Genomic DNA, 16,128 nt, shown 5'->3' on the forward strand with positions numbered 1-16,128 from the left:
GTCGCATCAGTAGGGGATTCCCGAATCGGGTAAAAGTTTGCACGGACCGGCAATAATTTCTTGCGGACCAGCGCCAGTCCGCGGACCACCGAGTTGAAGTCCACTGCTTTAGAACATCATTGTATATGACACTTCTTTCAGATATTTCGGATATGATTGCATCACAAATAACCATATAAACGTTTATTACAAAATTTTGTAAGAGCAGAAAAACATATTTCATTTAGAGCTGCTTCTCTAAATTGTAATTTACTTTACCACGCGCTTATAGGTTTGATATGATGTTCATACTCGTAAAATAAAATTAAAAAAAAAATCTTTTTGTTGGATAATTTATCTGTCGAAAAGATATTTTGACATTAAAATTTTTTTTTTATTTTTATATTTATTGTTCCATAATAATAAAATTAAATATTTCCAGATAAAAAAATAGAGCGCACAAATCGCGAGTGCACAATTTTTTATTGTTTGTTAAATTAAAGGTTTAAAAACTTTAAAGAAATCGAAAGAGCTAATTGTATCACATAGTGGCAAAGAAGCAAATTCTTCAGTGACGTTGCATTCATTATTAGTCGTCAATTGCTAAAGCATAATACTTAAATTGGTAATATTATTTGCAAAACATTTTCCAGTTGATTATTATACAATTAAAAGTAATATTTGTATGTTCCTTTAAATATAATATTTTTTATGTTTTGCAAGTTACAGCAAACGAGGTAACACTTTAAAAACTTATTTTTAGAATATTTTTTTATTGGTATTACCTTTTTGTTATAAGAAAAATTAAAATGTACAAACGTCGTTTTAAAATTATTACTTATTTAAGGGTGTTGTCATAATATTTTTTCTGTATACAAATTAATTTACAAAATGGTGATTGATATATATTTTTTTTTTTCGAAATCAAAATTTAAAAACATATTCCTAAAATTAGCAATGGTCTAAAAGACCGCAAATTGCACTGATTGACTAAATACTAAAATTATATTTTTTATATTTTAAATATTGGTAAAAGGGGGAATGAAGCAAAAATGCTTAGGAAGCCTTGTTTTAGTGTCACCGCTGGCACAATAAATCTTAGTATCGCATACAGAAATCCTTAAAAAAATATGAAATATTGGTAAACATATTTTAAGAAAATAAATTGTGGCAGTATGCAGCAGGGCAAACAGGCATCCCATCGCAAATTCGCTGCGTTTTTTTGTAGTATAAAAATGAAAATGGTCAACAACCTCTAAACTAGGGTATTAATTATACTTACTTATCTCTTACAAATACTGAAATTAATTGATGAATTTCGAAAAAAAAAACAAAATTTTTATACAAATTTATTGAAAAAGCACCAATCTACAATTGTCCATAAAATTGAAACATTGAATTTCAGAAATAAAATTATTGAAAAATATATCATTAATTTGACAATGAGCAATTAATTCCAGGAACACTTATTATTCATTATAATATATAAATATAAAAAAAATATCTCTCACTATATTTATCAAATATTGTATATTTGGATCACCGATGACTTAAACATGAACAATTAATAGTAGTGAACAAACGTATCGAATGCTCACGAGAGTCCATGTCTATTGGAAACTAGCGAGAATCTTATCAGCTTAACTAGAGTAATAGTTTATAAAAAATTACACATTATGGTATATCATGACGTTATTCTCATACCAACTTAAATCTAATTATATGCTTTATTATTCAATAAATGTACTCAGATATCAAAATCATATATAGTACAAAAATGCAATTGAAAAATTAATGATTTTGACACACTATAAGTATCGCTAGCGTAATTATGCAAATTAAAAGATATATGCAACATATTGAACACGTCTATTCAATAGACGCATTTTACGCGGTCTTCTCCTGATCGATGACATCTTTAGTTGGCAGTGGGTTCTTTTCGCACGTTTCGGTATGCTTCAATTTTTTAGTGTCGAAATTTTCAATTCCGTTAATGAAGTTCATCTTTCCTTTCTCTTGTTCGATAGCTGGAATATTTTAAAGAACAATTAAAAAAATAAAATTATTATCAAATATGAAAACAATTGTAAGATGGGTAGTAAATGCAATGGATTTTAATATTAATGCAATCATATCCATTTACAAATGGACACAAAGCGTTAACAAACCTTCGACAGGGGGTAACGGATTCTTTTCCTCTGTTTCCGTGTGCTTCATCGTAGCTTTATCAAAGTGCTCCACGCAGGTGAGTAATGTTTGGTGAATTTTTTCAGCGGCGACAACTTTGCAAAAGACATGCATTTTATATTTCAACATGCAGAAAGCTCATGCAAATTAAGTAATGACATAAAAAGCGATTGGGCATAAGACAAAGTTATGCTCTTGTGTATGATTTTTTATTGATAGCAAATGTGCAACGTGTTTTTTGAGGATAAGTTTAATACCATCTTTATCGGGAAGCGGGTTCTTCTCCAATGTCTCTGTATGTTTGAGGCGAGTGGCATCGAAAGCTTCAATGCCGGCAATTAAAGTTTGTTGAGTCTTTTCAGCAGCAACATCTATAAAACACAACAGAACGATTAGCATTCAGCACAATATTATGATGAAGAAAATTAGCCTGTGGTACATATTAATTTAACCATTTATATTGACAAAGCCTTAAAAATCATGAAGGCAAAGCATTATTTTTTTATATTACCAGCATTTGGCAATAAATCAAAAGGGATTAGTTCATTGTTCCCACTGTTTCCAAATATGTGTTCCGAAGGCAATGGGAAAGCACTAACAAATTATTCGATGGTATATATTATAAAACTTTTTATTATGGCTTTTAAAGTTATTTAAAAATCAATCTTAATATAATACATTATTATTTATTAATAAAATAAAAATAGCAAAGCATAATTATTATACTTACTGTTTTAATTTGTATTATATATATGTACATACAATTATCAGGTTAAGATCGTTATTAATCGCTTTATGTATAGTTAAACTAATTAAAATCGTAATATAAAAAACGGTTATCAACGCAACACCACAAACCACAGCTTTTATCGTGCGCAACCGTAAACTTTATATATCACGCCTAAATTTCAAAACTACCTTGGGCATTGGGCAGAACAATTTTTTCTTTGGTATCTGTTCTCTTTAGAATGGACGGTTTGAACGACTCAACGTCTTTACACAAACTGTTGTGCAGTCTCTCCTGTGCGACATCTAAAGTGTATGATAAAATAAAACATGCAGCATGCAAAATAAAATATGTAATTAATAAATGTATAAATTGTATGTTGGTGTATGTAAAAATATACTATACCGACAACTAGAAGTGGTAGAAATAAATCCGAATGCAAAGCAAAAAGAAAATATTTTACATAAATAAATTTAATTTAAAGAATTAATCCTCTACCACAAGTGCATTAAAATATTAAAAGTGTATTGTAACTTGCTACACTTCCATCTATTTCATTTATAATGTAGTACTGAATTAAAAAAATAATTATTATACTCATCAAGCTCTTTAGTATATGTGACGCCTAAAATATTTTTTATGGTTTCATTACTATAAATATATGCAGAAATGTAGAGCGAATATTTATTACAAAAATTATATTTTTAAGGAAATATAAAAGAAACATCTTGATTAAGCAATGAATTTATGAAGTTTGGTTGTTTCTTACTTTTTATTTTGGCTTTAGCAAAATAAAATAGTCCACTATAGTTAGTTTCAATTTCAAACATGTACATAATTGAACATCAAATGAAGACATGTCCAATATCAAAATTAATATCATTTTATGATTTCAGAATTTTTTTCCAAAATATATATAAAATGACTGATATTAATTGTATACATCACATATGAGAAAAAAGGGTTGGGAATTTATATTACTACAAAATATGATAGATGCATCATGTAACAATTTTGAAAATATAAACAATTGTGATAATATATAACGAACTTACAGTGTTTTTATAATAATTATAATTAACATGCAATTAAATGTGCTATTTCAAAATATTAGTAACCTTCAGCTGACGGCAAAACGTTCTTTTCTTGGGTATCGACATCTTTCAAGTTACCATGGCTAAATCCTTCCAATTGGCTCTTGAGATCCATGTCCACCTTTGGCAAATCTTTCAAGGAAGGGCTGATGGGGCAAGCCATTTTATCTGTAACGTCAAAAAATAAATATTTATTACACATATAATATTATTCTACAAATATTGAATTATCATCAGCAAAAATTGAGTTGAATATGTAATATCTTTCAATATATAAATACTTCTATCGCTTACTAATCATTTAATAAGAATAAAATCTTTACAATTTTGGTAATACGCTGCTAAAAGGCTTGTGAAATGCTTAATGAATTTAGTAACGATTAATCTTCTTATTATTAACTCGATAAAAAGAGTTGACGCATTGACACTATTGTATTTGCAATATGGTTTCGCACAATGTAAAGAAACCGTAACAATGCAAAAGCGCTGCATTAGTGTTATTTATATTTTTCCTTTAATTAAAACTGCCGATGTTGTGTCAGTGACGATGACATCATCACGACGGAATTTCAAGTAAATAAAAAATGCAGTATCAGAAACACATACATCATGGAAAAATGTCACGAATTCCAAAAACAAATCCTTGAACTCTGCCTTCTTGGGGTCATATTGAAATTCGAGAGGTTCTCGTTTACAAAATAAGATAAAAAACAATCGAGTCTAGCTTCGATGGCGTGACTGGGGAGACCTTAGGTTGAACACGAGAACGCCCGAGGGTCGCATGTGTATTTTCACTCATTGCCACATTACTAGATACGAAAGGATTAAAGACTGATGCGCACTATCGCCGACGCAACGCGATAATACGCTCGACACTGACAGCTCTTGAACTCTAGAACTTAAAACATCTGCAATATAGACTTGGATAAGTCTGTCATACAAATATTATACTTAATATTATATTATTATACCAGTAGTTTAAAATTATACAAATATATGTTATTAATTTACAGACTGATTTCTCATTCTTAAATTTTGGGCGAAGCTTATGTTTACACCGATAACGCCTGTCATGTTACAACGGAAGATTTACAATAAATATATAAAATGTAGTAACTAATATTTCAAAATATATCAATGTTCAATATTTGTTGATAGAATCAAGATTTGTTCATAGAAAATATGGGAAGTTTATTTCTAAAGATATGTTACGATTTGCTATTATTTAAAATAATGGTAAAATTTTATGGCATAATTATGGTTGCAAATGGCGACCGTACTTGTAAATATCAGTCAAGTATTTCGGAATAAGATTTCGCAACTGAACCAAGAATCTAACCTATAAATAAGACTATTCCTTAAACGAAAAATTACGATAAGAGTAATATATTATATTATAAAAAATGCAGCTTTTATTTTTATTATTTTATAATAATAAAACAGTTTCACAAAATTTTTAGATCGCGGACTGGCGATTTTTCACAATATTAAAAAGGCTCGTATCTTTCGCGTCAGAATTATTGTAATACGGTTGTGTTCAGAATTTATATTAAAAGAACAGAATACATCGGTCAGAATAATATTATATGGTCAGAATCATTTTTTTAGTCAGTATTTATTACAATTCATTTGTCAGAATTTATAAATAATAGCCAGTATTTATAGTACATGATCAGTATTTTAACATCAAGGTCAATTTATGTTGACAGATGGTCAGTACATTATCATGTTTTAGACCAAACTTGTTTGGTTAGACTCGCAACATAGCCAGATGTCAATAAGCCAAGCGTGCTCTCCGCCACCGCTCTGTCGTTATTCCCGCTTCGTTCGTCAATCTGAATACCTTCGCGTCCTACATATAATTAAATAGATTCGTTGAGTTATTTATGGGGTGTTCAGGTTTAGGTGCGAGAAAGATATTTTTAAAATAAATAATTTATATTTATAAATGTTATAATATTATATTTATATTCTGACCGTATGCTATTTTTATTCTAACCATTTGATTCCGACCGAAATTTGATTTTTATTCTGACCCAAAGTTGATTTAAAAATTTAAATTTTGACCATTTAATTTATTGCCTATTATTATTATATTGTACATAAATAATAATTTTAAGGATACATTTTTCAGAAGCCGATTTGAAATTTAAATATAATTTTGCGGTTAATGTAACAAACCTGCGGTTTTCGATTCTGAGTCGCACATTTAAAGACGATAATGTATTTATCATCCATGTCTGTAATTCGCAATTCGCCATAATAAAAAATAAGTCACAAATATACTCGCCTAATATTACAGGAATTGATAGAACGCTTTTCTCGTTGTAATTTTTTCGTCGCAACGTCTATGATGAAATATAACTAAAAATACTATCCACAGTTAAGGTATACATCCTTCTTAGTGGAAATATTAAGTATATGTCAATTTGTAGTGTTTATATTGATTAATTGTACTGTTCTCATATAGAGCAGTGAAAGAACAGTCTTTTTAGAAGTCTATTTCATGACGTCTACCCTGATGCTTATAGAATTTGAATACGTTCTAGTTTTAGATTCCCACGCCAACACCTTATCTATGTATGTATGAATGAATCTGAATGCCAGCGTCGCTTCTGTAGCTTGTTGCTTGTGAAACAAAAAGTCAAGAACCATCGATGCGGACGCGTTGGAGAGCATTGTGCCCGGCGGACTCCACCTCGCCGATTTAGCTCCTTGCCACGTTTCCTGCGATCAATATCGCGAGCTGATGAATTCATTAGACTGGCGTGCACGTACGAGGAGTTAATAACCGGAACTAACACGCTAAATTTAATAAATATCAAATCCTCAGAAATCGAAACCCTTGAGTTCTGAAGAAGATTCGACAGCACGAGTTCAATATCGGTACACAATATGGCAGAATGGTCGGTTCCCATACTCAAAAACTCCCACATTCCCATTGTTATCCATAATGGAAACGCGGCGAAAGAACGGTTGGTTTCGTTAGGAATAATTAGAACGAAATTCGCACATATGCCGTTTTAATAAATTCGCAACGTTGCAGCGCAACCGGCGCCGGGTGTCCGTTTTTGTCTCATTTGGGCAAATTGGCTTTCTGGCAGTCGTCGCCAGGTCGTACAACTCGCCAATATTAAACCATGAATCACGGTGAATGTACCGGTGTATGATAAATTCAGTTTATGTTTGAAAAATAAAGGGTTTCTCGTGTATGACTCACGGGAAACAGAGTGTGCGCTTTCAAGACAGAATTTAACTTTCATAAAATATATGCACTTCGCTCAAAATACATTTACACTCATGATCCTAAATCTTGCATTTTTATTACTCAATGCTCATACATAGTGTTGTTTGCTGTAGAATTGTAGATACTGTGTTAAGTTTACAATTCTGCCGTGTTACACAAATAAGAATAGTGTACATTAACGTTGTCGAATGAGATAACTGTAGGACGAATCAGGGTATAAAATATCTATATTCAATGATAGTAATCCATAATTTGTACTTTATTTAAATATATAGACATTTGCAAATTTACATTTTGATCAATATAGCTCCAATAGAAAAGCGCATTCAACATGTTTATCACTATGTAGTTGGTTTGAGCAATGCGGGCGTGTTCGTTTGAAAGAGCAGACAAAATTTCTTTGGGGTGGTCATATATGAACTTACACAAAAGATGCAACTCTTAATCTTAATAAACACGTATGTAAAACATATACAATGATTGACCAGCATTACTGGTATTTAGCATTTGTACTTGTGAAATGTCAATTACTGATATAGTCATTTGGAAAACCATCTGGGATCTTAAAAGCGATTTCATACGAAATCCTATATTTTTTTCCTAGGCAAAGATCAGACAATGAAAAATTGCTCCCCCTACCGCATATTATAAACACATTACATTTAAAACATAAGCTGATATATCAATTGTCTTTCTCAAATATTTTTTTTAGTAATTTAAATTAACTACAAGCATTTTAAAATTTATAGTAAAAAATAAACTATATAATAGTTGTTTATTGTATTATGATTATTTACGCATTTTAGACCTAAAAGATAAACCAACGCTAAAAAACAGCGGCTAAAACAACTGTATGGTAACCACAGAACAAAGAATATAATAGTAGCTAATCAAAATGTGCATAGAAGAGCGACGAGGTGCAGAGTAAAATATATGGTTACCATGAGACTATCTTCGAGTCGCTCTAATATAAGGGGAGCTAAATTTTTTTTAACCCTTTGCTAAACATTAAATATATAGCATTACATTTCAGTGCAATTCTTTTTTAATGTAAAATAATTATGTATATATATATATATAAAATTAATAGAAATTGCGCTTTAGAACCCCAGTGCAATTGAAATATTGGCAAAAATAATTTATTTATGTTATCTGATTGCGTGCACGCTGTTGTATATAGGCTCACTATTTTGAAAATTTTTGAAGAAAATGTTACGCCTTTATTTTGATTTTTGGCGTCCCAGGCAACTGTCAGGCAGCCTACCCTCGGGCCGGCCCTGGGATTTTCCGACGTTCAACTTTCGCGCCGCGAGACGAATTGCGCAAGATCAGATCTACTACACTCCTTGCCCGTGCCACCAGCCGACGCAGTCTTCGCCAAATATGGCCGAATACGGTCACCGTGTGCCATGTGCAGGCAAATCATGACTGCGGCAATCCATCCAGTATTTGGGGCACGGACAATATCCAAACACAATTATGGAGTTAGAAATCTCCGAACGCCATGTGGTCATCGATTAGCTGTTTTTTTTTTTAGAAAGTATGAACTGTGATCGAAAACATCTTGCTGATCCTTGCAATTGCATAAGTGGCACTATCTTCTGATTAAGACGAACAAGATTGGCGTCTCCCTCTGCCATGATCGTCCTTGACTATGACCGAATCTGCTTTAATTGCGCTTTAACAGCAAAATACGAGTATGATTTGCACATTTTATTCAAGTGTCACTCCTTCCTTCGACTGTAATTGTACAATCGCATATTACATTACAGGTTTTATACAGGAAGTCTGTTGCTTGGGACAGGTGTCTTTCCGAGAACCTTCCGTATAACTTTGATGCTCACTTGAATAATAAAACATGTTTAATATCAATTACTAGTAATCACATGCATTATTACCCATTCAAAATAGCAATAAATAAACAAATATTTATTCAAAATAAATTTTATCGATATAAATATATACAGCGTTCGGAAAATATATGCGAATTAAGAAAAAAATCTGCACTGAGGTGAATATTGCCCCCCCCCCCCCCTATTTATTAACACCATGCGCTAACGTTAAATTCAAACATATATTCCTCAGCTTTAATTGGAACAAATAATATTCAATATGAAGGGTCCTAAAGTGCAACTGAGCAAAATTTGAAACGGATGGCATACATCATACAATATGATATATGTACATTTATATCAAGAAGAATAAATGTGTGGTGTCTAAGAAAAGGTTGGAATGTTACTATGTTTTGAGCAGGGTCCTAAAAGTCAAGCAAATTAATTGCATATAGATCGATCAAAAACTAAAGTACATTAAATTGTTTATATGTATGTATGTATATACATGTATTGATCATGTTCTGAACGTAGTTAAATGGAAATTTTATTAAGTGGTGTACAACAATTTATTAAAAGGCTTTTCGCATACACAAGCAACTTTACGATTTTGAAACCCTATACGAGTCAGCTTTATTTTTATTCCCGGTTTATAAAACAACCGACGTGGCAACGAACAGAATTTTGACCTCACCAAAAATTTGATCCAATGATCAAGTCGGGCGTTCCAAGAATAAATTAGCGGTGGGACGAAATTGTTCCAGAATTATTGCGACTCGGTGATATTTCTGCAAGCTTTTATCGCAATTTTCTCCTTCTAATATTAGTACATACTTTACTTATAAATTTTACCATTTTCACGAGCAGTCGAGTTATCGCGTTTGCGGTCAATTATTATGGAATCGATCAATTGAGCGATTAACCGTGCACGGTATAATTTAATTACGATTTTCATTGTTTTGCCATACTGTTAGTTGCTGTGCCGTTACGCGTTTATTTAGAATGCGGGAGATAGCATCTCCGCGAATGCGAGAGTTAACTTTTTCATGCTTTTATACTCGATTTTTAACTGTACAAAATGGTACTGTACACAAAAACCGGGTCGTTGCGGTCGCAAACGCGATATCGCGAATTTCTTCGTCGGTGTGTATTGTTTCATGTGATGACTCGTTCACATTGTAATTATGATACCTATTTAAAACTTGACACCGTTTTGTTTCTAATCGTATTGCTTTAGAAGTCACACGAATCAAATACAGATATTTTGTTAAATTTCACTGTTCAAAAAATTCTCACCGCGCGATTTATTTAAAGTTAAATTTTGGTATTTGAGAAAATATCTAAAATATTGCACCAGACGTTTTATTTAAATAAAATAGCAGTAATTATTGAGAGAATATTTTAAAAAATCGCCTATTTATTCGATACATGAGTTTTTATATTAATTTTAAATTAAATTATACATTATAGGTCCCCTGTTGAAACAAATCTGAACAGTCATACAGTTTAAGAAAAAAGTTAAAAAACGAACGTTGTTAACGCATTTTTGTAATAGTTAAAACGTATTGTAAACCGGTTGTTTCAAAAGTTGCAATGACACCTCTGCTTATGTAATGTTAGGAGCTGTATAATCAATGATGATGATTTTTAAAAGAAATACCTCAACAGGTCAAGAACTTATACAATATTGTACTACCGTCGGCTTGTTAGTTTGACCACTGATCCACGCTGAAAGTGGCGTGTGGCGCCTGTTTTGTATATCATAAATATCAATGTGTGCAAATTATCATCAACAAATTGTTGACACAAGTCAAAGAACTCCTTGCAAGACTCATTGAATATTTGTAAGACATTATTCATGTACTAACGATGTCTACATACATATACTTTCTAAGCATTAATCATTTTTTGATGATTTGCCTTCATTGTTTACAAAAAGTTTCTATATACACTATTGAAAAATGATTCATCGCTAGTTAAGTGATATACGTTATTTTCATATTGCGAAAATATACAGAACTGTGTGACTAAATGCATTATCAATTAATAATAACACCTTAACAGCAAGTAAGCATTTTTAACAAAGAATCGATTACGAAAGGCAGGCGCAATAATTGAATTATTCGTTCATGAATATATAGGTGGGGGGCTGAATTTTAATTGACGATCTCTGTCTTATTGTATTTACCTCTCACAGAAAACAAAGGGAGAGGTCGTGATGCATACGAATGAGGAATGAAGCCCATTGTTGGAAAGGAGAGACGAACAATAGACGGACGGGTGGTGTAAAATTAACGTATATGTGATTATTATATATGTACATGTATGTTATTTTATATTTTTGTGTCTGTGAAGAGGAAATGCGAACGACAAACTAGTTACAAAAGTTACTTACCGCTCGGTGCGATAAGGCCTGATAATGTGTTATTTTTTATAAAGTTTGCATTTAGTCATACGAAATATTATCATCGATAATGTGTTTAAATAAGCACTTATACGCATGGTACTTATTTACAAATGACAAACCAACGATTAAGTTATTGTTGTATTTATAGATCGTGTAGGTTTTGAATCACGCTGCCTTAAATTTCAAATAAAATAGAATGTCACCTAATGTAGAAAGTTTTGATGAGCGTTCCTTTTATATCACGACTAGGGATTCCAATCCCGGGCCAAAATTTTGATCCCGGGATTTCGGTATTGCAATTAGTCGATCCCGGGATCCCGGGACCAGTCCCGGGATATTTTTCATGTTATTTTATCGATAAAAATAATTTAAAATGAATAATACAATATATTTTTACATCTGTTTTTTATAACGTACAATGTATAAAGTACGTATAATTTTAGTCTTGGACTTAAAATAGAAAATATTATAATAAAAATAAAAAAGGGAAGGTCTTATATATTTATTTGAGAAGAAAAAAATGAGCTTTTGACAATGTATGTACATATTATGTACATTCATACACAATTAATTGAAAACATTATTTTCAATAAAACTCACGAAGTAACATCAAAGCATCAAGTGTTTTATCATTTAGCCTTGATCTGATTTTGGTTCCTAAGCAGCCTGCTGCTGAAAAAGCACGTTCAGACTCACAGCCTCAAAGATTCGCAGATGACACGTGCAACTCGCGCAAGTTTGTACACGAAATATAACGATGTTGTCAATAATAATTCGATTGTACTTGATAAATCAACCAATCCGAAAAATTCGGGATTATGTTTTATAATCCCGGGACTCATCGGGTATTGAAAATCGTCCGGGATCCCGGGATTGGAATCCCTAATCACGACCCTTTACAATTTTGTTTCATTGGCCTTTCAAAGAAGCAGCAATTGCAAAACTTGTTTTTAAATAGACCGTTGGATTTAAGTTTCTAAGTCATACGCACGACGTATGTGGCATTTAAATACCGATCCACCATATGGCGACTTCAGTTACCAAAAACGGAAAATTGTATGAAACCACATATCGTATAAATATTCTATCAATCAAAGGAAAATACGTTTGCGACGCAAGACCCATCAGTATCGCAAATACTCAACATTCTAGCAATCAAAAATCAAATATCACGCCCTATCGAAAACTCGAGTGTTTCTAAAGAAAAATCGCGTATCGAATATCATCACGCGATGGATATATCTATGAAATTTGACAGCGTCGGTTTTTCGTTGTGCAAATAAACATACGAGGGATATTCGGAAAGTAAAATTATAAGCTGCTATTTAACTCGGTTGGTAACTCTTCATATGACGTGGCAGAGTACCCAGTCACAGCAACTTGTGTGTTTAAAATTACCTTGCCAATTCCTAATCGCGTCAAGTGCGAGGTTCGTTTAGTAATCCGTATATTCTGTGTAATGAGTTATGAACTTCCAGAATGTAAAACAGGAAAAGATTATAATATAATAAATGGAATATCCATTCGTTGTCATTGATTAACTCGTTTTGATATTTGGTTAATGAACTTTATGAACAATAGCAAGAAATGTCCAGAGTTGCTATAAAACGATTATCGAAAGATCAGAAAATCTGCGCGGGTTGGGTGCCAAAAGAGAGAAAACCGTTCTTTGGTTGCGTAATAAGCATTGTACATAAATCCGCGTAAAGAAAAGCTAATTTCTGTGGATAAAAATCATTGGTATTCCTCTGGCCAAGACACGTGTTTTTAAAAATCAAGATATAAAATTGGAGGACGGCCATCCGCGTATTTAAAACATTTCGTTCAAAAAACGACACAGACGAGCTGTGTAATGTAATAACAATGCCAAACAGAAAATTGTTAATTAAGAAAATATTTATTTGTTTTTAAATTACGAATATTATTTTATAAATAGCAATTGTTATTTTATAAGTACCAAATATTTCGTATAAACAGCAAGTATTAATTATATATAGTAGCATTTTTAATTTTATTTCATTACAAATGTTTGGCCATCTCTGATCTAGACCAGGGATTTTCAAACTATGGTACATCAAGTTATTTTTGGTGGTACACAAAATATTATTTAAATAAATATTCTTTATTAAGTGTGTTCAAAGGGGTAATTTCGAACCATTTTTTAAAATGTAAAGATTTAGATTGAATTGACGAATATAATTGAAAATGTTTAATTCTTTAATTATCAACGCTCCATTTTAGATGTAATGATCTCGAATCGTTTGATGTTTTTTTATGTGGCACAAGCATTCAAGTTTGAGAAACCCTGATTAAGAGAATTGAAAAAAATTCAATCGGCATTGTAAAATGCATTTAAAAGATAAGTCAGACGTTGAAATTGCGTGGGCCGCAGTCCGCTTCCGGCCCACGTGCATTAACGGTCCCTCATACCGCAGGTGTTCATCGCTGAAAAAATGGTCGAAATTGTCGCGATCGATGACCAAATAATAATTATGAAAAAAAGACACGTCCGTTCGAGACGACCGTGCTGAAAGTGGAAGGGGAAAGTCGCTTCGAATATCGATCGCGACTACCCTCCCGTCTGGTTTCCTGCGAGAGCAACAGCTTGAGGGGCGCATATGTTTTTTACGAGTTCCGCATCGACAAAAAAATGAGCGTCTTCGAACCCCTTCACATTACATACGTCGATGTAAAACCGAGCGTTGTGGCCAAAAGACGCCATTAATAAAAATAAAGGGGTGGGTAGAATACACACGGGGGTGCGGTCCAACCGTGCGGCGTCTGGCGGGCGCGGTACGTACGTACACGTACCTCGCGCGTAGGTACAAGCCAAGGCTAGGGCAATGTCACGGGCGCTATCCCGCACCCCGGACCCCCACCCCCCTCTGACCTCGCCGGCCGGCGTCTGGGTACTTAATTTGAGAAATCCAAACTTTATTTACAGCGCGTACGTCATTTCAAATTTCAAAATGGACGCTGGGGATGATCGCGTACTAGTACTGGATGCGATTTAAAAATGTCGCCACTTACCGGTTTTCAGGCGAGCTGCTACGAACGAAATCGAAGTGAACAAGCTAGGCGACCGGCACTCGCACCGCGACTGACAGTTGTTGGAGGCAGAGGCTCCACTACGAGCGCCCGACGCCCAAAAGAGGGGAGTGGCGGTTGCTCGCGGACGCGTTCCGCAGCGGCTCAATATAATATTTTTTTACTGATATTCTAAGCTTTTGGCCAAAATATTTATATTCGGTGTTCTTATAACAATATTTTTAAATAAAATTCAATCTTGATATACATAAAAGGCACATGGTGTATGTATATGTACATACAAAATTTGCTACTTGTTAGCACTGCGTTTCACGTGCTGTTCAAACCCAAAATTAACTTTAACAAATTAGCCATTATATTCGTTTAGGTTAGGTTGGGGTTTAAACAGCAAATATATGTTTTACAACTGACAAACTTGGGAGTGTTAACTAACAAGTACCCAAATTTTTAATACGATCATTGTTTTTGTTAAATTTACGGAAGATGGTGAATGTTTTGTCATTTTTGATTCTGATATTTCAATTTCGTGTACGTATACGAGATACTACTTTGTGTAACTACTCGTTGACACTATTATGTATAATATAGCAAACAAACAGTACAATTACACATAATTTCGTATTAAAAGTTATTTCGTAAAGTGAAACCACCTGTAGTGGCTGTGCGGCAACATATTTTTACCGAAAATTTGAAATACGTACCGACGTGAAATTTAACTTAAACAAAAAATTTAACTTTCACAATGACATTTTGCGTAAATTGTCAATTATCTTGCTTTTTCGTCTATATGTAACTTACTACAGAGCACTTCCATTGGAGTACTCAATTATAACTCAGACAATAAAACAAAAAAAATGTGTATAATAACGCATCACAATATAAATTTATGGGATATAATTAATATACAACAAAAATAATATTTCAAGTTATTCACATCAAAGCAGTCTTTTTTATATCCCATTTTTAAATTACAAAGAATCCGAAAAATGCCAGCTTATTTTCTAGCTTATTAAAAAAAGGTATTATTGATAACAAATAGATTATCATAAATCCAGAAGTAAACTTCGGCAGCAATTTAAAGAAGCAAAATCATATAAAAATTAAAAAAATCCAGACATTTGTACACATGCCATAATCACAAATTGGGGTAATATGTAAAATCATGATTACTATACGTTTAAATAATCAATAAAACAAATATTTCACAACCCGACTGAATACAAACTCAAGCCGTCAAAAGGGTATAAATAAAATATTATTTCAGGATAAGTTCTGACATTAGATTTAAAGATTTCATTTAGGGGGAGGGGTACTAGGTGGGGGCATTTTCCCTACATTGAATTTGGCCAAAAATATGCATGTAATTTGATGAAATATTTTTAATTTCAACGAAATCAAAATATTAAAAAAACGGACACTAACTTGCCAACTTTTGCCCCTCCCTCCTCTGGAACAACCTAAAATGACGTCCCTGATTAGATTATAGGAATTTGATAAATAGTATAGCTATTTGTATATATGTAACATTTTGTAGAAAAGCCGTATATTGTGCAATATAGGTGTACCTACCTATATTTACATAGGTACATGTACCAAGTGAGGCATTG

At 32.6% G+C, this 16,128-nt stretch overlaps 1 protein-coding gene across 6 annotated transcripts; it reads right to left on the reverse strand.

Annotated features, from left to right (window-relative positions):
• Nucleotides 1–1,490: 1,490 nt before the first annotated feature.
• On the reverse strand, nt 1,491–14,578 carry cib (thymosin beta cib). Of its 6 annotated transcripts, none has more exons than XM_088205583.1 (6): nt 14,504–14,578; nt 4,012–4,155; nt 3,085–3,198; nt 2,424–2,537; nt 2,148–2,261; nt 1,491–2,006 (listed from the first exon to the last, which is right to left on the reverse strand). In XM_088205583.1, the coding sequence occupies exons 2-6, from the start codon at nt 4,148–4,150 to the stop codon at nt 1,867–1,869; spliced, it is 621 nt and encodes a 206-aa protein (XP_088061709.1). In that variant the 5' UTR covers nt 4,151–4,155; nt 14,504–14,578; the 3' UTR covers nt 1,491–1,866. The 6 variants fall into 6 exon arrangements, with proteins under 6 accessions (XP_088061709.1, XP_088061711.1, XP_088061713.1 ...); XM_088205585.1 differs by lacking the exon at nt 14,504–14,578 and adding an exon at nt 14,285–14,400; XM_088205587.1 differs by lacking the exon at nt 3,085–3,198.
• Between the last annotated feature and the right edge of the window lie 1,550 nt (nt 14,579–16,128).

The sequence above is a fragment of the Plectrocnemia conspersa genome, unplaced genomic scaffold (genome assembly GCF_051122295.1).
Source record: "Plectrocnemia conspersa isolate PC_06_02 unplaced genomic scaffold, ASM5112229v1 ptg000002l, whole genome shotgun sequence".
Classification (NCBI taxonomy): domain Eukaryota; kingdom Metazoa; phylum Arthropoda; class Insecta; order Trichoptera; family Polycentropodidae; genus Plectrocnemia; species Plectrocnemia conspersa.